The 25,207-nt window shown below is 47.3% G+C and overlaps 2 protein-coding genes across 4 annotated transcripts in view; both read left to right on the top strand.

Moving 5' to 3' along the window:
• The first annotated feature begins 1,261 nt into the window (after positions 1 to 1,261).
• On the top strand, positions 1,262 to 10,015 carry LOC129714332 (dnaJ homolog subfamily B member 1-like). Of its 2 annotated transcripts, none has more exons than XM_055663875.1 (4): positions 1,262 to 1,412; positions 6,415 to 6,632; positions 7,636 to 8,219; positions 9,399 to 10,015. In XM_055663875.1, exons 2-4 carry the CDS (start codon positions 6,422 to 6,424, stop codon positions 9,627 to 9,629), a joined length of 1,026 nt encoding a protein of 341 aa, XP_055519850.1. In that variant the 5' UTR covers positions 1,262 to 1,412; positions 6,415 to 6,421; the 3' UTR covers positions 9,630 to 10,015. The 2 variants fall into 2 exon arrangements, with proteins under 2 accessions (XP_055519850.1, XP_055519851.1); XM_055663876.1 differs by lacking the exon at positions 1,262 to 1,412 and adding an exon at positions 1,497 to 1,520.
• A 3,612-nt stretch (positions 10,016 to 13,627) lies between these two features.
• Positions 13,628 to 25,207, top strand: part of LOC129714533 (PDZ domain-containing protein GIPC1-like) — a 46,142-nt gene continuing 34,562 nt past the window's right edge. For both annotated transcript variants that reach the window (XM_055664209.1, XM_055664208.1), the window contains exons 1-2: positions 13,628 to 14,093; positions 21,719 to 21,904. In XM_055664209.1, coding sequence (XP_055520184.1) covers positions 13,818 to 14,093; positions 21,719 to 21,904 — 462 coding nt within the window. In that variant the 5' untranslated portion in view covers positions 13,628 to 13,817. The remainder of the gene's footprint in view (positions 14,094 to 21,718; positions 21,905 to 25,207) is intronic.

The following is a 25,207-nucleotide window of genomic DNA, read 5'->3' as shown; positions in this document are numbered from 1 at the left end:
GTGGGCGCCACCTGGTGGTTAATTCTACTTTTCAATTGGACTGCATGCCTAATAATATTTTTAACTCCACGAGTCTCCATTTTATCCAAAGCAGCGTTTTGAAAGCCTTAACTTGCACCAGTGTTTCTTGAAGAACAAGTTTCTCAGTTCTTGTTGCACCATGTCCGTACCTGCCTAACCTCTCATGTCTAAAGCACTCCTTGGTGTTTTTATGCTTGGGAGAAGAAATGTTTTTTTTTTCTTCTGTTAAAACAGGATGTTCATAAAATGTACACTATATGACTGGTGTTCTAGTACAAGACAGCAGCCAGGCAATGTACTAATCAATACATGGCATTTTCCTCCCGAGGTCACAATGGGGTTCTGTGCCTAGTAACATAGAAACATAGAAAATAGGTGCAAGAGTAGGCCATTCAGCCCTTCAAGCCTGCACCGCAATTCAATATGATCATGGCTGATCATCCAACTGCGCCCACAAGTAACAACAGGGACCATCTTCAACAGTAGGGCCTGAAGGAGGGTCTCGACCTGAAACATCACCCGTTCCTTCTCTCCAGAGATGCTGCCTGTCCCGCTGAGTTACTCCAGCTTTGTGTGTCTGTCTGCCTTTGACCATTTCCAACAATTGGGAGCAAAGAGAAAAGGTGACAATAAAGTAAGTAAGTTTGCGGGTGCAGCAGCATCTATGGAGCGAAGGAAATAGGCAACGTTCTCAGCCCGAAACGTCGCCTATTTCCTTCACTCCATAGATGCTGCTGCACAGGCTGAGTTTCTCCAGCACTTTTGTCTACTTTCGATTCTCCAGCATCTGCAGTTCCTTCTTAAAGAAGTAAGTTTATTGGCCAAGTATTCACATACAAGGAATTTGCTGTGGTGCTCTGCCCACAAGTAACAACAGTTATGACTCAGAAATTGAATTGAATTGAATTGAATTTCCTTTATTGTCATTCAGACCTTACGGTCTGAACAAAATTTCGTGCACAAAACATTAATACTAATAAGACATTAATGATAAAACACCATTGATCAAGCATGTGAACCAACACAATATCAGATCAAGGGGGAGGGGGCTACAGATGAAATGAAAGTAAATGCAAAAAGCGGAATTAAGAACAACTAAACTGGGGGGGGGGGGGGGGGGGTTATCATGGGGGGGGGGGGGGTGGGGGGGGGGGGGGGGTGTGCATGGGTCGTTGCTAGGCGACGTGGCGTCATACCAAGGGGGGGGGGAGGATGAGAGGGGGTGCGAGTGAGTGAGTGAGACGCCGCCGGCAGCAACAGCAGCAGCAACAACAGCGGGCGGGCGGGGTCTGTGGCCAGCCATGGGGCGGAGGGAAGTGACGAGACGTGGAATGTTCCTGAAAGTTCCAGCAATCTGCTGGAAGTGTCGCGGGGAGGCGAGGAGAGAGCTGGTAATGTCCGCCGGTCCTTCACACACCGCTGGGGCTGGGGGAGAGGGGATACAATGTCGCGGCCGATACAATGTAGCACAGCGACGGGATACAAAGTGCAGCACACGGGTAGGCGATACAATGTAGCAGAGCTGAGGGATACAATGTAGCAGAGCTGAGGGGCACAGTGTAACACAGCTGTGGGATACAGTGTAACACAGCTGTGGGATACAATGTAGCCCAGCCGTGGGATACAGTGTAACACAGCTGTGGGATACAGTGTAACACAGCTGTGGGATACAGTGTAACACAGCTGTGGGATACAGTGTAACACAGCTGTGGGATACAGTGTAACACAGCTCTGAGATCAAGTGGATTTTAAAGCTATGGGATACAAATGTACCACTATTACAGCGATGGGCCTACAGTGTTCGACAGGTATGGGATACATTGTACCTCAGCTATGGGATACTGTGTATTGTGGCTATGGGATACAGTGAAGGGCAGCTATGGGGTATAATCAATGTATCACAGCTGGGGGCCTGCTTTGTGGGATACAGTGTGTGTGTGACAGGTATGGGATACTGTGTGGGACAGTTGTGGGCCTGCTCTCTGGGATGCAGTGTAGTAGCACAGCTGTGGGGTGCAGTGCAGAACACCTATGGTATACAGTGTAGCACAACAATGTGATGCACTGTTACACAGTGATGTGATACAGTGTAACACAGTGATGCGATACAGGGTAGCACAATGATGGGATACAGTGTATTACAGCTATGGGATAAAATATAACAGCCATGGGATACAGTGTAACACAGTGATGGGATACAGTGTAGCACAATGACGGGATACAGTGTCACCCAGCTATGGGATACAGTGTAACAGCCAGGAAATACAGTGTCACACAATTATGGGATACAATGTAACAGCCATGGGATACAGAGTACCACAGCTATGGGATACAATGTAACAGCCAGGATATACAGTGTAACACAACTATGGGATACAATGTACCTCAATGATGGATACAGTATATGACAGCTATGGAATACAGTGTAGCACAGTTATGCGATACAGAGTAACAGCTATGGGATACAAGGTAGCTCAACGATGGGATATGGTGTACGGTGGCAGTTGGATAAAATGTATCCAGGAAGAGGGATGGCAGCCCCCTTGGACACTTCGTGTCCATTGCCATCGATGGAGATACATTGTGTCCAGTAACGGAGAGGGAGCAAACAGTAATAGTTGTGACTGTGTGTCTCTGTCTATCTATCTGCCTGCTTTATGCAGCCTGTCTGTGTGTGTGTGTGTCTAGTGATTGAAGGCACTGCCCTTTTGTGACAGTTGTGGGTATGGGCGGGGCAGGGCAGGCCATTACATGTTATGATTTCTTAACATCTATTGGGGAGGGAGGGAGCAGGGGGGGGGAACTTAAAAGATAAGGTGCAAAAATATGAAAGGTGGGATGAAGGGAAGGAAATCCTGGGAGTCAACAGGCAGCAGGTAAGTCGATGCTGTCCACTCACTACTTTTAATTTGACACGGGATGAGTTTTTATGGTCAAGGAGTTTGGGGCGGGTAGTTACGATGGGGTCAGGTCTGGTATCTGTGGCCTTCGGAGACATGGTGTCTGATCTGTAAATACACTCTATCCTGCTGTTTCATCACCCCATGTCCATTAATAACCTGCCAATCTCCGATTTAAAATTAATAACTGGCCTAGTGTCAGTTGCTATTTGCAGAAGCTACAAATTCCCCCCCTGTCCTGTAGAAGTGTTTCCTAACTTTACTCATGTCTCTCTGGTCCCAACTAGTTGAAAAAAGTCTCTCTGTATCCACACAATCTGTTGGCCTCTTAGTTAAAAACACTAAAATTCTGTAATTAACTTTAAATCCCAATAACCATGTCACAAAAATTCATAATCTCTTGTGGAATATCCTCTCAAGACCAGTTGTCTGCCTGATATTTCCGCACTGCATTCTTTCCAGTCTGCATTGATGCCCAGATCTGCTCTGAAGTGTGGGCTTAATCCAGTGTCATTTTTGTCATGTGAGGCCCTGATAATGACAAACCAGTTGTGAAATTTGTATAAATAGGGGGTGGCACAGCGGTAGAGTTGCTGCCTTACAGCACCAGAGACCCAGGTTCAATCCATACTACTACAGGTGCTGTCTCTATGGAGTTTGCTCATTCTTCCTGAGAGAGCGTGGGTTTTCTCCGGGTGCTCCGGTTTCCTCCCACATTCCAAAGACATGCTGGTTTGTAGGTTAATTGGCATCTGTAACTTGTCACTAGTGTGTAGGATAGAACTAGTGTGAACAGCTGATCGATAGTTGTTGTGAGCGCAGTGGGACGAAGGCCCTGTTTCCGCAGTATCTCTAAAACTGAAACTAAAGAAACATTTTGATTTTGGGTATTACAAGAATTGGGACGTAAGAGCTGTGGAGAAGTATTTAGAGTAATTGAGTCACACAGCATCAGGCCAATTTATCCATGCTGACCAACATCATTCCCCATCTACACTAGTCCCACCTGCCTGCCTTTGGCCCACATCCCTCTAAACCTATCCTATCCACGTGCCTGTCCAAATGTCCTTTAAATGTTGTTATAGAACCTGCCTCAACTACCTCCTCTGACAGCTCGTTCCATACACCCACCACATTCTGAGTGATTGACACAAAATGCTGGAGCAACTCTATGGGACAGGCAGCATCTCTGCAGAGAAGGAATGGGTGACTTTTTGAGTTGAGACCCTTTGCCTGAAGAAGGGCCTCGACCCGAAACGTCACCCAATCCTTCTCTCCAGAGATGCTGCCTGACCCGCTGAGTTCCTCCAGCATTTTGTCTCTATCTTCGGTTTAAACCAGCATCTGCAGTTCCTTCCTACACAGATCCCCAGATCTGTGTCTCGACACAATCCTATCTCGGAGGTCTGCGGACAATTTTGAGTGTCATAGCAAAGTGTCTGAATACTTATGTAAATGTGATATTTCAGTTAATTCTTTTTAATTACTTTGCAAACATTTCTCAACCTAGTTTCACTTCTTCAATCTGGGGTATTGTGTGTAGATTGATGATTAAAAAAAAAATATATATATTTTTTTTTTAATAAGGCTGTAACCTAACAAAATGTGGAAAAAGTGCAGGGATCTGAATACTTTCTGAATGCACTGTAGTTGTCCCGCAAGCTGAATGGATTTGCAAGCCTGAAATTCAGTGGGAATAGTAGAATAGTGTGGGATCCGTTTGGAGTAGGGTTAAGAAGAATTCAGAGTGAAGGATTGATCAGTAATCTTTAGTGCATCTGAGTAACTTCAGGCATGTTTGGCCTAGTTCAGAGAGCCTGTGAACATGTGCTGGAGAGGCAGAACAAAGATGCCAACAAACAGGTTCTATCAGATACAAACATAAATTTGAAGCAGTTTTAGTTTAGTTTAGTCAGGTGTACCGAGGTACAGTGAAAAGCTTTTGTTGCGTGCTAATCAGTCAGCGACCATCCAAGCAGATACTAAGATTGAAGTGAAAATCAAAGCAACTGCTTTGATTTACACAGGGCCAATTAACCTACAAATCCGCAAGTCTTTGGGATGTGGGAGGAAACCAGAGCACCCGGAGGAAACCCACGTGGTCACAGGGAGGACATGCAAACTCCACACAGACAGCACCTGAGGTCAGGATCGAACCCGTGTCTCTAGTGCTGTGAGGCAGCAACTCTACCAGTTATGCCACTGTACCAATTCTCTGGGTTATTTGGAATATTTATATTTACCATGCACCCGATGTAGGTTTGTTTGAATATTGCAGAAGAATTCTATGTTTCCCAATTCCTTCCCACCTGTAGGTTTACAGGGTCTTGCCTCACTTTATGCCACCTGAATTCTTATCGAAAAAATCATTCTTCCACCTCTACCCTGAAGACAGACTCAAAATGCTGGAGTAACTCAGCGGGACAGGCAGCATCTCTGGAGAGAAGGAATGGGTGACTGAGCTCAGTCCAAAGAAGGGTCTCGATTCGAAACATCACCCATTCCTTCCCTCCAGAGATGCTACCCGTCCCACTGAGTTGCTCCGGCATTTTGTGTCTATCTTCGGTGTAAAGCAGCATCTCTAGTTCCTTCCGATAAATCCGAAGGAAAGCGTGACATTTCTGGGTTGAGCCACTTCTTCAGACTGAGAGTCGGGGGAGTGGGAGACACAGAGATATGGAAGGGTAGGGTGTGAAAATTAGGCATCAAAGGTCAAGGAAAAAGTAGTATAGACCATTGAAGGTGACAACGAAGCATACAAAGATAAAATGTAATCGGGGGGGCAGTCAGACTTGGGGAGGGATGGAAATAGAGAGATTGCAAGAGTTACACCGCAGAGCCTGGGAACCCAGATCGCCACAGTCGGAGCTCCAACCAGCGCGGCCTGAGGACTTTGTGAGCCGTGGTCTCTGGGGAGGAAGTGGCCGCTCTGGACATCCCAAGCCACTGAGGAGTGGTTACCCGACCCCGGAGTTCCATCTTCCCGGCAAGAGGGCCTATCACATCAGGCCCCCATTGTGGCGACTGGCTGCGGAGGCCTCAAATAGGCCCCGACCTCGGGTGGACTAGGAGGAGGAGGAGGACTGGACTTTTTGGTGCCTTGGTTCCCTCACAGTGGAAAGTGTTGATTGGGAGGACATTCATGTTGAATCCTATAGTGTATTGTATCTTTTTTTTCTTTTTTCTTTTATATGGATGTATGGTAATCTAATTTTTTTTTCTCTGTCAAGCACTTTCGAACGTGATTTGATTTAAAATTGCTATATAAATAAAAATTACTTACTTACTTGAAGTTAGAGAACTCAATGTTCATACCGCTGGGATGTAAGCTGCCCAAGCGAAATATGAGGAGCTGCTCCTCCAATTTGCATTGGGCTTCCGACACATTCCAACTCAACCCACTGCCTCCTACCACTGAGACAATTGATATATTTTTGAGAGTTAAGATTGAGCGCTAAACCTATTTGTCCACGATCTCTTTTGACTCTTTCAGGCATAAAATGGGGAAGGATTATTACAAAATACTTGGCATTCAGAAGGGAACAGCAGAGGATGAGATCAAAAAGGCATACAGGAAGCTGGCCTTGAAGTATCACCCTGACAAAAACAAATCTCCAGATGCAGAGGAGAGGTTCAAGGAGATTGCCGAGGCTTATGATGTACTGAGTGACCCCAAGAAACGAGAAATTTACGACCAGTTTGGGGAAGAAGGTAAGATATAAAACTGGAGACTGTGGGTGATGATTGGAAATCCATGGTCTGTAGTTGAAGCCAGTTTGAAGGGAGTGTTTAATTTAGTTTAGAAATACAGTTTAGAAATACAGCACGGAAACAGGCCCTTCGGCCCACCGGGTCCGCGCCGACCAGCAATCCCCGCACGCCAACACTATCCTACACACACTAGGGATAATTTACACTTATACTAAGCCAATTAACCTACAAACCTGTACGTCTTTGGAGTGTAGGAGGGAACTGAAGATCTCGGATACAAACCTGTACGTCTTTGGAGTGTGGGAGGAAACTGAAGATCTCAGATAAAACCCACGCAGATTACGGGGAGAACGTACAAACTCCATACAGACAGCACCCGTAGTTGGGATCGAACACTGGTCTCCGGCGCTGCATTCGCTGTAAGGCAGCAGCTCTACCGCTGCGCCACCATGACCGCACTCATGCTCCCTCGCCCGGGAGTGGGGTAGAAGGGCAGGGAGAGGTGGTGTTTGTGATGGGCCACCTCTACGTTGTTGTAACCAAGAATAGACTAGGTCAATGTTAACGTCATACAGGGTAGAAACAGGCCCTTCGGTCCAACTTGCCCATGCCAACCAACATGCATCATCTACATTTCTCCCACCTGCCTGCGTTTGACCCATATCCCTCTAAACTGTGGGCTTTCTCTGGGTGCTCTGTTTTCCTCCAACACTCCAAAGACGTACAGGTTTGTTGATTAATTAGTTTTGGTAAAATTGTGGACAGGTCACGGGGAGAACGTGCAAACTCCGTACAGATAGCACTGATAGCCAGGATCAAACCTGGGTTTCTGGCGCTGTAAGGCAGCAAATCTACCGCTGCGCTGCCCACAGTGGCACGTTTGGACAGTTTCATCGTTTGTTTGCACAGCATTTTTAGAATCGTGAGATCAATCAATTGGATATTTTCAAAGTGAATTGTTTTCCAGAATTAATCCCACTTTATGTCCCCCCCCCATTTGTAGGATTAAAGGGCGGTGGTGGTGGTGGTGGTCCCAATGGCACCAACTTCCAGTACACCTTCCACGGAGACCCCCATGCTGTTTTCGCCGAGTTCTTTGGTGGGAGGAACCCCTTCGACATCTTCTTTGGTCAGAGGAATGGCGACGATGAAATGGAGATCGACGAGGATCCTCTGAGCTCCTTCAGCGGGTTTGGCATGCCCGGCATGCCCGGTATGCCTGGTATGGGTGGCATGCCCGGCTTCCAGCGGCCCAGGACGGCGACCAAGAAACAGGATCCTCCGGTCACTCACGAACTGAAGGTTTCCCTGGAAGAGATTTTCAGTGGCTGCACCAAGAAGATGAAGATACGCCATAAGCGCTTGAATCCCGACAGACAAACGATGAGGCAGGAAGACACCATCCTCACCATCGACATCAAGAAGGGTTGGAAGGAAGGGACGAAAATCACCTTCCCCAAGCAAGGAGATGAAACGGCCAACAATATTCCCGCAGACATCATCTTTGTTTTGAAAGACAAACCGCATCCAATCTTCAAGCGGAGTGGATCTGACATAATCTACGTGGCAAAAATCACCCTCCGGGAGGTAACGCTTTCTTTTTTTGACATGATAATTTCGTTAGTCAGAGGGTGGTGAATCTGTGGAATTTGCCACACATGCCAGTGGAGGCCAAGTCAGTGGATAATTTTAAGGCATTGAATTAAACCCCTGTCCCACGGTACGAGTTCATTCCAAGAGCTCTCCCGAGTTTGCCCTGATTCGAACTCGGAGATTTACGGTAATGGCCACTTGTCGGTACTCGGGGCTGTTGTGGACATTTTTCAACATGTTGAAAAATCTTCACGAGTCTTCCCGAGCTTACCTGCCATTAGCGAGTCTTCCCGAGTACCTGCCGTTAGCTTTACGAGCCGCTAAGAGACGTCCCCGAGCTCCGACGTACCCGCTATGTTCATTCTCCGTGCTTACCACGAGTTAGATTTTTTTTTAAACTCGGGAGAGCTCTTGGAATGAACTCGTACCGTGGGACAAGGCTAAAAGATTTACAGGATTGTAGGTCATTTTTTTGATAGATTCTTGATTAGTATGGGTGTCAGGGGTTATGGGGAGAAGGCAGGAGAATGGGGTTAGGAGGGAGAGATAGATCAGCCATGATTGAATGATGGAGTAGACGTGATGGGCCAATGGCTTAATTATTAGATTATTAAAAGATTAATTAGTAATAATAATAATAATAATAATAATAAATATTTTATTGATCCCCTCAGGGACATTCAGATGTTCAGAAGCCACCAACCAACAAACCCACACATTCAAAACGAATGCAGACAGAAAATACATACAATACAATGTGGACACTACCTGAGAGCAATAAATACTTAAAAAGACCAATAACTAAAATAAAAAAAATTAAAAAATGCAAAAACGCATCCCTCTACAGCCTAGCGGTCAGTATTATAAAATCTAATGGCTGCAGGGGTGAAGGATCTCCTGAACCGCTCCGTTCTACAGGGCAGGGAGAGGAGCCGGATGTTGTTCCGAGTGCTCTTTTGACTCTCCAGAATTACATGGAGGGGATGCCCGGGGTTTTTCAGGATGACCTGCACCTTGTGCCTCATATGCCTCTCAAGCACGTCCATCCCATTATTGTTGCGTATTGCTGAAACAAGGTGATATGGATGCAGGATATCTGAATTACTCCTTGTGAGGGACTCTGCAGGGAATGAGTTAACACTGTAATTTTATTGTTTACTTTCATTGATCCAGGCATTATGTGGCTGCACGTTGTCGATACCAACACTGGAAAAGAAAACTCACACGATGGTCTTGAAGGATGTCATCCAACCTGGATCACAGCGGAGAATATCAGGGGGAGGGATGCCACTGCCAAAGCAGCCAGACCACCGAGGCGATTTGGTGATTGAGTTTCAAGTGCATTTCCCCGAGAATCTGTCGATCGCAACACGGGAAAAGATGAAGGAGCTACTGCCACTGTAACAGCTACAGGAATCTCTGGGGAGCTGCGTGATTGAGGGTGGGGGAAGGAACAAGATCATATTGTTGCAGACTGTAACATCCATGTGGTGGTCTGAGTGACCACGCCAAGTTGGACCTACCATTGAGCAAATTGCTTCCTGGTTTTTTTCACAAATAAATCCTATATCCTGGTCTTTACATAATTGGGAACTGTTGGTATACAGACCATACCTTCGAAACACTGCGACATGTATTTACCTTCATTTTACCTTCAGTGTAAATAATTCCTACTTACCAAATATACAGCACAGAAAGTATTGGCTAACCTATTCAAATATTGTTTTTTTTTCTGTAATGTGGCTGACTACTTGTTAATAATAAATAATTTTTCTTCATTTTCTCCTAAACTTTTGCATCCGCCTTGATTAATAGTCTTCAAACTATTGGCCTTGTTGTCCGCTGGCCTTACAGCGCCAGAGACCCGGGTTCTATCCTGAGTACGGGTGCTGTCCATACGGAGTTTGTACGTTCTCCCCGTGACCTGCGTGGGTTTTCTCCGAGATCTTCGGATTCCTCCCACACTCCAAAGACATACAGGTTTGTAGGTAAATTGGCTTGTTGGTGTAAAATGGACCCTAATGTGTGTAGGGTAGTGTTAATGTGCGGGGATCACTTTCTGTAACTCGTGACCTGGCAATTCTGTATCCTTATAAGTAATTAAGATCTCTTGACATACACACTGCACATTTATAGTGTTAAAATGTTTGGATGGATCAAACTGTGCATTCTATTCTGTACCCCATTCTGCAACTTTGTAAGAGATACTGTAAATGTAAGGGTGAACTTTTATGAATGTCCTAAACATTGGTCATTTTTTCATGTGCTCAATATGAAATAATCTTTGGTAGCGAACTTCAGTAAAAATTGTAAATTGTCCCTAGTGTGTAGGATAGTACTAATGTATGTGGATCGCCGGTCGGAGTGGACCTGGTGGGCCGAAGGGCCTGTTTTCACGCTGTATCTCTAAAGTCTAAAGTATATAAGAGGTGTACAAAATCATGAGAAGAATAGATCGGGTAAACGCACAGAGTCTCTGGCCCAGCGTAGGGGAATCAAAAACCAGGGGACATAGGTTTAAGGTGGGGGGGGGAAGAAGATTTAATAGGAACCTGAGGGGAAAGGGTGGTGGGGTGTATGGAACGAGATGCCCGAGGAGATAGTTGAGACAGGCACTTTTGTAACATTTAAGACCCATTTAGACAGGCACATGGATTGGACAGGTTTGTATTAGACTGTTAACAACACATTGAAACTTGGCTATCTGAAGTCGATGTTCATACGGCTGGGGTGTAAACTATCTAAACAAAATATGAGGTGCTGTTCCTCCAATTTGTGCTGGGCTGGGCCTCACTCTGGCCATGGAAGTGCGAAAGGGTGCTATGAGTTGGCTGGTACTCAAGGATCTTGACACGGTGTACATTTATTTGCCTGTCTGTCCAGACAAAGTGTACATACACAGGGAACCGGTTTTGTACATTTGGAGTCATAATTATTGAGATATACAACTTGGAAACAAGTACTTTGGGACCAATGAGTCCACGCTGACCATGAATCATCTGTTTACACTAATCCTACATCAACCCATTTGTTATTCATGGCACATTCTCATCTATTACCTCTTCGCCCTCATAGATTCGACAGCTCGCCTACACTGGGGTCAATTTACAGTGGCTGATTAACCTATCAATTTAAATTTTTTTAAAAAAATTTATTAGTAGCAAATGTACAAAAATTTAACCAACGGCATATGAAATAGTACAATTATTGTACATGCTCAATTTTAACTTTTAGCTATAGTTAGAAGAAAAGAAAGGAGAAAAAGGATGATTTTGTGCACCTCTATATACTTTAGACTTTAGAGAATCAGCATGAAAACAAGCCCTTCGGCCCACCAAGTCCACTCCGACCGGCGATCCACATGCACCAGTACTATCCTACACACTAGGGACAATTTAATTTTTTTACTTAAGCCAATTAACCTACAAACCCGCACGTCTTTGGAATGTGAGAGGGAACCAAACCACCAGGACGAAACCCACGTGGTCACTGGGAGAACATACAAACTCCGTACAGACAGCACCCGTAATTGGGACCGAACTGGGGTCTCTGGCACTGTAAGGCAGCAGTTATACTGCTGTGCTACTGTGTTGCCTTAGGACTGGAATAAAAAAAACATCTCATCTCACAACTGGTGACCATGAAAAATATTATCAAACTGGCTAAAGTACTTTCAAAAGAAAGTCTAACCTGTTTGCCTGGCATACATGAGACTCATGCAACATTGCTGTTAGTTTTTAATGCCTCTAAAATGCCTTGGATTTCACTGTTTCATGATTACATTAAGTGCTGATTTACACAATAATAACTGATTAAAAATTAATGGCGACCTTTTATCTGAATGTTAATACGAAGCTGCAGGGCCAACATGAAGATGGTGGAAGACTGAGAGATCCAACAACTAGTTAAGGGTTAAATGCTATACATTCCACTGAGTGTAATGTGGTGGTGAACTAGCCTGAATGTATCAGCTGTTGGGTGTGTAAGGTTTCATTAGGTACAACAGATCTCGCTCCCTGGCAACTCGACAAAACTATCCAAATGCAGCTTTTAATGTCACATGCAAAGTTTAATTTTTAGCGCACTTTTCACTATAAGGCACTGCAGGACGACACAGACATACCTGTACCTAGTCATCTCCCCTGACTATCAGTCCGAAGAACTCGCACTCATTTCACCCCTGCTATCAGGAAGAAGGTACAGGAGCCTTACTACTGTAATGTCCAGGTTCAACAACAGCTTCTTCCCTACAGCCATCAGACTATTAAACACCTCTAATAACCCCTGAACTACATTGAATTGGGGGCATTGGTTTAGTCTTTGTGCACTTTTATTGTTTTTTTTAATGTTTATGTATATGTCTGTGTGTGTGTGTGTGTGTGTGTATGTGTGTATATATGTGTGTGTGTGTATGTGTGTATATGTATGTGTGTGTGTATATATATGTGTGTGTGTGTGTGTATGTGTGTGTGTGTGTGTATATGTGTATATATATGTGTGTGTGTGTGTATGTGTATATATATGTGTGTGTGTATGTGTGTGTGTGTGTATATATATATATATGTGTATATATGTGTGTATATATGTATATATGTATGTGTGTGTATATATATATATGTGTGTGTATATGTATTTCGAAGGTAGACCAAGTGAGGACCCGTTGGGTGTTTCCCCAACGTGCGTGTATTTTGTGGCAAGTGTATAACCATGCATTTTAAATTGCATTGGGAGAGACAGAGAGAGAGAGAGAGGGAGGGAGAGGGAGGGGGAGGATGATGGAAGAAGTGAATGAGTAGGATGGAAGGGAGAGAGAGGGAAGGAAGGTAGGAAAGGAGGGGGGGGATGAAGGGAGGAAGGAAGAGAAGGAAGGAAGGAGAGAAAGAAGGAGAGGGAGAGAGGGAGGAAGGAAGGAAGGAAAGAAAGAGGGAGGGAAGGGAAGGAAGAAGAAGGAAGGAAGGAAGGAAGGAAGAAAGAAGGAAGGAAGGAAGGAAGGAAGGAAGGAAGAAAGAGGGGGAGGGAGGGAAGGAAAGAGGAAGAGAGGAGGGAAGGAAGGAAATAAAGAGGGAGGGAAGGAGAGAAAGAAGGAGGGAAGGAAAGAAAGAGGGAGAGACAGAGAGATAGAGAGAGGGAGGGAGAGGGCGGTGGGCGGAGCAGCAGGAGGAGGAGAGAGAGAGAGAAGGAAGGAAAAGAAAGAGGGAGAGGAAGGAGAGGAGGGAAGGAAGAAGAAGGAAAGGAGGAGGGGAGAAGGAAGGAAGGAAGGAGGCTGAGACGGAGGAGAGAGAGCCGGAGGCCGTGTAGTAGAGAGGCGGGGAGCAGTAGGAGCTCCAGGGGCCGGGAGTGAGTAGAAGGAAGGGCCGAAAGGGGGAGAGAGCTCCAGGGGCCGGGCCGTGGAGTAGCTCCCGGGGCCGGGCCGTGTAGTAGCTCCAGGGGCCGGGCCGTGTAGTAGCTCCAGGGGCCGGGCCGTGTAGTAGCTCCAGGGGCCGGGCCGTGTAGTAGCTCCAGGGGCCGGGCCGTGTAGTAGCTCCAGGGGCCGGGTGTAGTAGCTCCAGGGGCCGGGCCGTGTAGTAGCTCCAGGGGCCGGGTTGCGGTGCGATGCCGCTGGGCCGCTGGAGGAAGGCGACGCCGCTGATGGAGCAGGACGAGGCCGAGGCCGAGGCCCGGGAGCGGTGTCTGGAGGCGGAGAGGCCGCGGGCGGGAGTGGGGGGCAGCGGGCCTACTCTAGCCCCCGGGCCACGGGCTCTCCGGCCCCGCCTCGCCTTCCACACACAGCTGGCCCACGGCAGCGCCACCGGCCGTGTGGAGGGGTTCACCAACGTCAGGGAGTTGTACAACAAACTGGGCCTAGCGCTGGGGCTGGAGCCTGCCGAGGTGAGGGGGATGGAGGGGATGGAGAGAAGGAGAGAGGGGTGGAGAGAAGGAGAGAGGTAGGGGATGGAGGGGAGTGAGGGAGGAGGTGAAGGGGAGGAGAGAAGGAAAGAAGGGATGGAGAGAGGGAGAGGGGATGGAGTGAGGGGTGGAGAGGTTGAGAGGATAGGGAAAGAGGTAAGGGATGGAGAGGGTGAGGGAAGGGAGAGAGAGAGGTAGGGGATGGAGGGATAGAGAGAGGGATGGGGTGGAGAGAAGCGATAGAGAGAGGGTGAGGGAGGGATGGAGGAGATAGAGGAGGGGGAGGGAGAGGTAGGGGAGGGAGAGAGGGGTGGAGAGGTAGGGGATGGAGGGAGGAAGGGAAAGGGGATGGAGTGAGAGGGGTGGAGGGGGAGGAGATAAGGAGAGAGAGGGAGGAGAGAGAGGGATGGAGAGAATGGGGGAGGGATGGAGAGGTAGGGGATGGAGGGAGTGAGGGAGGAGGTGAAGAGGGGGAGAGAGAGAGGGGATGGAGAGAGGGAGGAGGGAAGGAGGGGTATGGAGAGAGAGACGAGGGGGGAGGTTGGAGGGAGGGAGTGAGAGGGAGAGGTAGGGGATGGAGGGAGTGAGGGAGGAGGTGAAGGGGAGGAGGAGAGGGAAAGAAGGGATGGAGAGAGAGGGAGAGGGGATGGAGGGAGGGGTGGAGAGGTAGGGGATGGAGGGATAGAGAGGGAGGGAGAGGTTGAGAGGATAGGGAAAGAGAGGTAAGGGATGGAGAGGGTGAGGGAGGAGAGAGGGAAGGGAGAGAGAGAGAGGTAGGGGAGGAGGGAGGATAGAGAGGGGTGGAGAGAGGGAGAGTGTGATGGAGAGAAGCGACAGAGAGAGGAGGGTGAGGGAGGGATGGAGGAGATAGAGGAGGGGAGGGAGAGGTAGGGGGGGGGGGGGGAGGGAGGGACGGGATGGAGAGGGTGAAGAAGGGAGAGGGATAGAGAGGGGGAGGGGTGGAGAGGATGGAGGGAGGAGAGGGAGAGGTAGGGGGAGAAGTGGATGGAGAGGGAGAAGAGGGAGGGTGTGGAGGTGAAGGGGTAGGGGAAGAGGGGGAAGGAAGGGATGGAGAGAGGGAGAGGGGTGGAAAGGTAGGGGATGGAGGGATAGAGAAAGGGGAGAGGAGTGGAGAGAAAGGGGGATGGAAGGAGGGGGAAAGAGGTAGGGGGAGGAGAGATAGGGAGCGGATGGAGGGGAGGGAGAGGGTTGGAGAGGTAGGGGATGGAGGGTAGGAGAGAGGGAAGAAGGAGAGAATGAGAGGGAGAGGTGGGGCAGAGGGAGAGCGGATGGAGAGGGAGAAGAGGGGGGGGAGAGAGAGGGGATGGAGTGAGGGATGGAAGGAGTGAGGTGGAGAGGTGGAGGAGTGAAGAGGAAGAGGGAATGGAGAGGGGGGGATGGAGATGTGGAGGGGAGGGATGGAGAGATGGAGAGGAGGGCATGGAGAGATGGAAGGGGGGATGAGGGGGAGAGAGGGGATGATGGAGGGGGTGAGGAAGCGTGGAGAGGGAGGTGGAAAGAGGGGAGGAGGAGAGGGGGAAGGGGAGGGAGTGCTTATGATTGGAGAGGGAAGGTGGCACAGTGTATGAGGACATCATGATGTGTGTCGTCTAAGCTCTGATCCCTTTGATGTCTGAAAATATATTGGGCAGAAGATAAGGCACAAAATGATGGAGTAGCCTTGCGCGTCAGGCAGCATCAGGACCCACTGAGTTACTCCTGCACTTTGTGTTCCTTCTAACTAAACTAGCACTTGCAGTTCCTTCCGACCAAATTTATTGTTGTATATTAGTCTCGAATCTACTCGACAATTGAGTGTCCACACAGCCTCCTAAAGTGGAGGATTTGCAACCGTATGGAAAGAATTTCTCTCTCTTCGCCACTAAAGGCTGGCACACAACGAGCCAGAGAGTCGGCCGTTGTTCTTGCCCGACCAAGCAGACAAGAGGGTCACTTGGCAACTGCACGGAGAAGGGTTTGTCCAGAGGCACGGTGTCACCTGATGTTGCATCAGTGGAATGCAACCTCAACCCGCCTGCCGAGGGGCTGTGTACTTAAAGGGGGGAGAAAGCATCCACGTTGGCAGCACTACCCTACAAACCTTGTACTGTATTGTGCTTTCTACGTGTGTGTGTGTGTGTGAGGAAAGACGGAGGAATACTCTGGGAGTGGTGGGCATAAACAATGTTTTTCATCATGGACATAATTTCTCCTTCAGTGTCTTCTTGCATGTGGCGTGCACAGCCTAAAGTTGTAGGACAACTTGTTCTATTTGATTGTGCATGCCAGGGTGATTGCATTCGTTGAAACAGCGGACCACATGAAGGTTGCAATCTCCCACCCCTCCTTCAGTGTGAAGGTTCTCGACTCAAAACGTCACCTATCCCTCCCGACATATGTCCAAGACACCTTACGTCTGAAGAAGGGTTTCTGTCCGAAATGTTGCATATTTCCTTCGCTCCACAAATGCTGCTGCACCTGCTGAGTTTCTCCAGCACTTTTGTCTCCCTTCGATTTTCCAGCATCTGCAGCTCTTTCTTGAACACCTTACGTGCCCTTCTTCTCTTCAATGACTTCCCTTTTCCAGGCCCCCACTCCCTCATCTTTACTATGGACGACCAGTCACTCTACACCTCCATCCCCAACCAGGAAGGCCTGAAAGCTCTCTTTTTACTCTAGCCTTTTGTGTCTATCCTCGGTGTAACCCAGTATCTGCAGTTCCTTCCTACACATCTTCCTTTTCTGCAAAGATGCTGCCTGATCCGCTGAGTTTCAATAGACAATAGGTGGAGGAGTAGGCCATTCGGCCCTTTGAGCCAGCACCGCATTCAATGTGATCATGGCTGATCATCCCAAATCAGTACCCCGTTCCTGCCTTTCCCCCATATCCCCTGACTCCGCTATCTTTAAGAGCCCTATTCAATTCTCCCTTGAAAGCATCCAGAGAACCGACCTCCACCGCCCTCTGAGGCAGAGAATTCCACACACTCACAACTCTCTGTGAGAAAAAGTGTTTCCTCGTCTCCGTTCTAAATGGCTTGCCCCTTATTCTTAAACTGTGTGGCCCCTGGTTCTGGACTCCCCCAACATTGGGAACATGTTTCCTGCCTCCAGCGTGTCCAAACCCTTAACAATCTTATATGGTTCAATGAGATACCCTCTCATCCTTCTAAACTCCAGAGTGTACAAGCCCAGCTGCTCCATTCTCTCAACATATGACAGTCCCGCCATCCCGGGAATTAACCTTGTAAACCTACGCTGCACTCCCTCAATAGCAAGACTGCCCTTCCTCAAATTAGGGGACCAAAACTGCCCACAATACTCCAATTTCTCTGGTATTTTGTGTCTCCAGTCATTTCTCCCACTGGTTTCCAGTGCCATGTTGAAGCATAGAAGAGCTGCGAGTCGCAGGTGCAAGTGAGATGTGTTGATCTTTTAGCACGTGTGCCCGCAAAAACTGCATCTTGTGAATCTCCAAGGAGCATGGAGCTCAACAACAGCCCACAGCACCAACACTGCCAGCTCCAATAGATCTGACACTAAGTTAATCACGTGAGCATTTTCCTCTCTGGATGCATCATTGAGATTGGCAGGCACCTCGTAAATAGTCCCTTCGTTAAAAATGATTGAAAACACAGTTTAAACGCAAGTTGTTGATGTGATTACAAAAATGTGAACATTTTTCGGTTCATCGGTGAACGGTTCATCGCGACTACTGACCTCCCCATTATATCGAGGGGATCTAAGAGAGGCGCTGCCTCAAATAGCCAGCCAATATTATCAGAGACCCACACCACCTTGGCCACACTCTCATTTCACTCCTGCCATCAGGAAGAAGGTATAGGAGCCTGAAAACTGTAACGCCCAGCTTCTTCCCATTAACCATCAGGCTATTGAACGCAATGAACTCCAACTAAACGCCGAATGCCTGGATTGTGCTCAGGACTTAGGGCTTTGGTCTGTTTTTGCACTGTATTCGTTTTTTAAATTTCAGTTTGGTTTAATTTATTGTCAATGTGCACAGCGGTAGAGTAGCTGCCTCACAGCGCTTGCTTGTGCCGGAGACCCGGGTTCGATCCTGACTACGGATGAGTTTGTATGTTCTCCCCATGGGTTTTCTCCGAGATCTTCGGTTTCCTCCCACACTCCAAAGTCGTACAGAATTATAGGTTAATTGGCTTGGAACAAGTGTAAATTGTCCCTAGGTGTATGTAGGCTAGCGTTTTTGTGCGGGGATCGCTGGTCGGTGTGGACTCGGTGGGTCGAAGGGCCTGTTTCCGTGCTGTATCTCTAAACTAAACTACAGTGATCAAAGATAGTCTGAGGGTCTTCAATAGTGGTTCAGGACTGCTCTCCAGTTGTGGTCTTTGCAAGCAACACCACTGAGATTGCCATGATGCACTACACAAGGAGAACTATTGTCAGTCGCAAACTCCACCACAATTCACTGCTGTTTGTGCACATCTTCAACCTCCCTCCCCAGGGCGTTAAACCTGCCCTGCAGTATTCCTGAAAAGCCACCCTGTGCCTTATATTAGTGCAGCAGCTGCAGACCAGCGTTAGACAGCAGCCCTGCAAACTGGCTCACTGAAGCCAGACAGTAACTCAGCGGGACGGGCAGCATCTCTGGAGAAAAGGAATAGGTGATGTTTCGGGTCGAGACAATAGGTGCAGAAGTAGGCCATTCGGTCCTTCGAGCCATTTAATATGATCATGGCTGATCATCCACATTCAGTACCCTGTTCCTGCCTTCTCCCCACATCCCCTGACTCCGCTATCTATAAGAGCTCTATCTAACTCTCTCTTGAAAGCATCCAGAGAATTGGCCTCCACTGCCTTCCGTGGCAGAGAATTCCACAGATTCACAACTCTGGGTGAAAATGTTTTTCCTCATCTCCGTTCTAAATAGCTTACCCCTAATTCTTAAACTATGGCCCCTGGTTCTGAATTCTTCTTCAGACTGAGACCCTTCTTCAGACTGAGATTTTGCAGGCTTCTTGGAAAGATAATTTTTAAACCTACATTATTAACAAGTAACAACTCTACCTCGACACATCTGAGATTTCTGCATCTCGGCTTCTGGTTCCTTGTTTGCTCCAAACCTAATCATGTCATCAGAGGTGCGTGTGCCCATGGCTCTCTAGTCCCCATCCCTCCACTGTGTTCCATATAATCTTCTATCCTGCCCTGTTATTCCAGCATTAAATTCTATCAGGACATTACTCAGGAGAGTCGAGAGTGTTTAATTGTCGTATGTTCCGAAAATGGAATGATTTAATTCTCACTTGCAGCAGAAGCACAGCAGATTTGTAAACACCCTGCTCAATAGATCATATAATAAGCAAAACAAACAAAAAGTCCAATAAATACAAACACCTCCAGATTCAGGGACAGTTTCTTCCCAGCTGTTATCATCCAACTGAATCATCCTACCACAACCAGAGAGCAGTGCTGAACTACTATCCACCTCATTGGTGACCCTCGGGCTATCCTTGATCAGACTTTACTTGCCCTAAACGTTATTCCCTTATCATGTATCTACACACTGTAAATGGCTCGATTGTGATCATGTATTGTCTTTCCGCTGACTGGATAGCATGCAGCAAGATAGCGGAGTCAGGGGATATGGGCAGAAGGCAGGAATGGGGTACTGATTGTGGATGATCAGCCATGATCATATTGAATGGTGGTGCTGGCTCGAAGGGCCGAATGGCCTACTCCTGCACCTATTGTCTATTGTCTATCAACCAGCTCCTCCATCTTGCTGACTTTGAGGGAGAGGTTGTTGTCTTGACAACATGTCTGAAGATGGGTCTCGGCCCGAAACGTCACCCATCCACGTTCCCCAGAGATGCCGCCTGCTCCGCTGAGTTCCTCCAGGACTGTGTGTCCTTTTTCTAACATCCTTCGTTTGAAGAAATGCATCCTGACACATTTCCAGAATAAATCCAGCTCAGACATTAAGGTTACAGCAGTGGCTCTTGGCTCCACTGTGCACCTCGACTCTCTCCCTTGCTATCCTCTCTCCTTCCAACATCGAGTGCACTGTGTTCCAAACATGGTGTAAAAGAAGCTTTGCATTGCTGGAAAGTATTGGCTATGCAATACTGCAAATCATTATTTCATTCCCTCAAGCTGCTGAGTTGACATTAAGTTGGACAGTTTGCATCTCCGATGTGCAATGGAATGGCTTTGTGTTCACCAGTGTTCAATGTGCTGGAACTATTGCCTTGGCTTAGTTTCCCTGGGTCTAAGCATGTTATTCCAGCTGATCGGAACAGTGCTGTGTGTGTCCGCTCTCTTGCAAAGGAAATTATTGGGATTTTTACTTGACATGAAATTTGAGAGAAAGGTTGGCTCTATGGTACTTGAGTTACTACAGTTGGTTGGAACAGGCTTATGGGGCGTTTTGCCCATAAGGTTTGGAAGTTAAATGTTGACATTGATATTGGTTTATTATTATAGAAACAAAGAACTGCAGATGCTGGTTTATACCAAAGATATACACACAGTGCTGGAGTGACTCAGCGGGTCAGGCAGCATCTCTGGAGAATAAGGATGGGTGACGTTTCGGGTTGGAGTCCGAAGAAAGGTCCTGACCCAAAACATCCCCCATCCTCTTTCTCCAAAGATGCTGCCTGATCCGCTGAGTTACTTTAGCATTTTGTGTCTATCTTATTATTGTTCGGTTCACTGAGGTACAGTGAAAAACATTATTTTGTCTGCTATCCAAGAAAATCTAGACAAAAGCTGGTCCTGTTCTGGCCTTCTCTATCTTCAAGTCTGAAGTAGGATTCGGACCCAAAACGTCACATAGTCCTTTTCTCCAGACATGCTATCTGACCCGCTGAGTTACTCCCAACATTTTGGGCCTGTTTCGAAGCTGTAAGATAATCGACAATTGCTGTTTCAATGCAGTATCAATTCATTTGAGAATCTATTAGATATTTCTTCAGATAATGAGATTAAAATTATATTACCAGAAGGTCATCAAATTAAATAATGGATACTATTAACAGAAATTGAGCGAAATGAGGGAGAGCAGAAGGGACGGATATCAGGTTTAGATGAAGTGGCCTGGGACTGGATTAGGAACTAAATCGTATTCTGCGAAGGTGGACAAAAATGCTGGAGAAACTCAGCGGGTGAGGCAGCATCTATGGAGTGAAGGAACAGGTGACGTTTTGGGTCGAGACCCTTCTTCAGACTGATGAGGTTCCCCCCCCCCCCCACCTCCTCATTAACAGCCTGTTGCACTTTATCTGCTTATTTATGTGCATATTGAACTGAACTTCTGTATTTTTGTTTACAATACTCTGTTGTGCTGCAGCAAGCAAGAATTTCATTGTCCTATCTGGGACACATGACAATAAACTCACTTGACTTAACTTGACTTGAAGAAGGGTCTCGACCCAAAACATCACCTATTCCTTCACTCCATAGATACTGCTTCACCCGCTGAGTTTCTCCAGCATTTTTTGCCCACCTTTGATTGTTCCAGCATCTGCAGTTTTTTCTTAAACAAATAATATTCTGCAATTGTTTTCCTTTTGCGAGCAAAATATTGGTTGAATTGAGGGTATATGTATTTCTCTGCTTATCCATAGATCATATTTTGCACTCTGAACACCCATAAAGTGGACATGGACAAACTGCTGGGCGGTCAGATCGGCCTGGAGGATTTCATCTTTGCCCACGTCAAAGGGCAGAAGAAAGAGGTGGAGATCGTTAAATCGGAAGATGCTTTAGGACTGACCATCACTGACAATGGTGCGGGCTATGCCTTCATAAAGGTGAGTCCAAGTATGAGCGAACCAGCTTCCCTTCCATCGATTCCATGTATACCTCACGCAAGGCCAGCAGCATCATCAAGAGCGAGTCGCTCCCCGACCACTCCCTCTTCTCCCCTCTCCCATCGGGCAAAAGATACAGAAGTGTGTAAACGCACACCTCCAGATTCAGGGACAGTTTCTTCCCAGCTGTTATCAGGCAACTGAACCATCCCACCACAACCAGAGAGCAGTGTTGAACTTTGTCCTCTGGCTTAATCTATGTCCTCTGGTAGAATTAACAGGCAGAGTGCAAAGAGTAGAAATGCTGTAACTGCATATTTCTCAGATTGGCCGTCTACCAGAGAGGTTGGTCAGAATTGGGCGTTTATGTATTTTTATGCTATCCAAAGCAATGCTACAGGTGCTGTCTGTAAGGAGTTTGTACATTCTCCCCGTGACATGTGTGGGTCTTCTCCGTTTTCCTCCCACACTCCAAAGATATACAGATGTGTAGGTTAATTGGCTTGGTATAATTGTAAATTGGCTCTAGTGTGCTTGGGATAGTGTTAGTGTGTGGGGATTGCTTCACGGAGCGGACTCAGTGTGCCGAAGGGCCTGTTTCTGCACTGTATCTCTAAATTAAACACTGCTGTCATTTAAAGGCTGATGGATGAGAAGCTGGTGCTGGCCGTGTCATCTGTAAAATGTGCCATTTGCTAGCTGGTGGATAAGGGAGAAAGAAGGGAGAGCAGCAACAATAGCCTGTTCTATATTTTGACAGCCCAAGGCTGGACGTACCGTGACAGCAACTGTTATCTTGTTGCTAAGGAGTGGCTGTAAATAAGGCCTCATCCTGCAGACAGCAGTGTGGCACTTCTCCAGTTTGCACCAGGCGCATCTGCCTGTAATTTGTGACTAGCATCCCCACCCATGTCAAAATAATTCCTTGCATTGAACTACGGTGTACACCAATGCCCCAGCTGTGATCACCTTGAGATCCGCCCAGGTCAGGGTGACCAGACGAGCAGGTTTTGAAGACCAGTGGAACTGGTCTTTCTGGGTGAGGCTTATGGGCCTGTCACACTTGGGCGACTACAGGTGACTGTCACAAAATTTTCAACGTTGAAACATTTTCGGCGACGGCTGCAACAATTTTTGCTGTCTTAGGTTGTCGTAGGATGATGTAGGTGTTGTCGTAGGTTGTCGCCAGGTGGAGTGGGTGAATTCCATTAAAACTAGACCCTGGCAGACACCTAAAGAGTCGCCTAAGTGGGACAGGCTCATTAAGCAAGTAAACTTACGAAATTAAAAAAAAATCTTAACTGAAAGTAGGCATCCCATGGTGCAAGCAATAGCATTTAATCCTATCACAATTGTGGCATGGGCCTGGTGTTGCAGGATAGTGGTGGGAACATCAACCTACATTCCTTCCTCTTGCTTCACAACTCACAGCTCTTCAATCCGTTTGTCTCACACCTTATTTCCCCCTCTGGCCTTTGTCCACCCACCCGCTTATGAAAACCCACCTCCCCTGTGTAAGAAGGAACTGCAGATGCTGGTTTGAACCGAAGATAGACACAAAACGCTGGAGTAACTCAGCGGGACAAGCAGCATCTCTGGAGAGAAGGAATGGGTGACAGTGAGTGAGTGAGTCACCCATTCGTTCTCTCCAGAGGTGCTGCCTGTCCCGCTGAGTTACTCCAGCGTTTTGCGTCTATCTTCACCTATGACCCGCTGTGCTTTGCGCTATCAAATGGAACAATTTACCAGCCCTCCTCCCTTCTAGCTTTCTTCTTCCCAGCAGATCCGTTCTCATAGTCGATTTCCGAGGCCGACTTTTCAGTCCGGTGTCTGAGAGGCTTAGGTAGACCATTCCGATAGTGTTCGGCTCCTCTCCTCTCCCGGGCAGTGACATCTGTTGGTCTGGCAAATCGGATAATCCCGAAAGGCTCAGGAAAATCACCCTTGATTTTAGAGAGCATGCTGAGCGGCTGCATCGTAGCTTGGTTCGGCAACTTGAGCGTCCAGGAGCGGAAAAGGCTGCAAAAAGTTGTAAGCACTGCCCAGTCCATCATCGGCTCTGACCTCCCTACCATCGAGGGGATCTACCACAGTCGCTGCCTCAAAAAGGCTGCCAACATCATCAAGGACCCACACACCATCCTGGCCACTCACTCATCTCTCCGCTGCCTTCAGGTAGAAGGTACAGGAGCCTGAAATCTGCAACATCCAGGTTCAGGAATAGCTGCTTCCCCACAGCCATCCGGCTATTAAACACAACCCAAACAAAACTGATAATTAATAGCCCATTGTACTTTATCTGTTTATTTATGTGTGTATAAAAACATAGAAACATAAAAAATAGGTGCAGGAGTAGGCCATTCGGCCCTTCAAGCCTGCACCGCCATTCAATATGATCATGGCTGATCATCCATCTCGGTATCCTGTACCTGCCTTCTCTCCAAACCCCCTGATCCCTTTAGCCACAAGGGCCATGTGTAACTCCCTCTTAAATATTGCCAATGAACTGGCTTCAACTACCTTCTGTGGCAGAGAATTCCACAGATTCGCCACTTTCTGTGTGAAAAATGTTTTTCTCATCTCGGTTCAAAAAGATTTCCCCCTTATCCTTAAACTGTGACCCCAATGAATATATATATATATATATACCAATTATTACATATATTCGTTGGTATATGGTCACACGGATCAGTTCTGTATTTATTCATGCCTACTATATTCTGTTGTGCTGAAGCAAAGCAAGAATTTCATTGTCCCATCTGGGACACATAACAATAAACTCTGAATCTTGAATCTTGAAATCGGTGGCGGGCCTGCAGTCTCGCACTTCGCCACTGGGTAGAGCTGTTGGCCGTGAATTGGGGTTGCTGTAAGAAGCTGGTGACAAAACCGATGTTTCCAGTGGCAAAGATGGCTACCGTATTAATTGTGGAAACGCTGTACTGTTCAGCTTTACTTACACATCAGCACCAGTCCTTATCAGCCGGGATTCTGGCTCAACAGATGCTTTCCAAATCCCTAGGTACACAAAAATGCTGGGGAAACTCAGCGGGTGCAGCAGCATCAGAGATGCTGCTGCACCCGCTGAGTTTCTCCAGCATTTTTGTGTACCTTCGATTTTCCAGCATCTGCAGTTCCTTCTTAAACACTTTCCAAATCCCTGCTGTGTAAAGTGCCTATTCGGGCGTTCCAAGCCGCGGAGTGTGTTTGACCGTCCCGACGTCGGAGTTTGGATCATCCTGGGGCCGTACATAGCAGGGACTACGGAGGTTTCATGTAAAAATATACCCATTGACTTGGCCT

This window comes from Leucoraja erinacea, chromosome 39 (genome assembly GCF_028641065.1).
Source record: "Leucoraja erinacea ecotype New England chromosome 39, Leri_hhj_1, whole genome shotgun sequence".
NCBI lineage: Eukaryota > Metazoa > Chordata > Chondrichthyes > Rajiformes > Rajidae > Leucoraja > Leucoraja erinaceus.
The sequence above is the reverse complement of the archived record's forward strand: the minus strand, read 5'-3'. Positions and strand labels throughout refer to the sequence as shown.

Bases quoted from the DNA above. Each gene is read 5' to 3' on its own strand.
- LOC129714332 (XM_055663875.1), top strand. From the start codon at position 6,422: ATGGGGAAGGATTATTACAAAATACTTGGCATTCAGAAGGGAACAGCA. The intron at 6,633-7,635 runs GTAAGATATAAA...CCCCATTTGTAG, and splicing joins CGACCAGTTTGGGGAAGAAG to GATTAAAGGGCGGTGGTGGT. The intron at 8,220-9,398 runs GTAACGCTTTCT...TCATTGATCCAG, and splicing joins CAAAAATCACCCTCCGGGAG to GCATTATGTGGCTGCACGTT.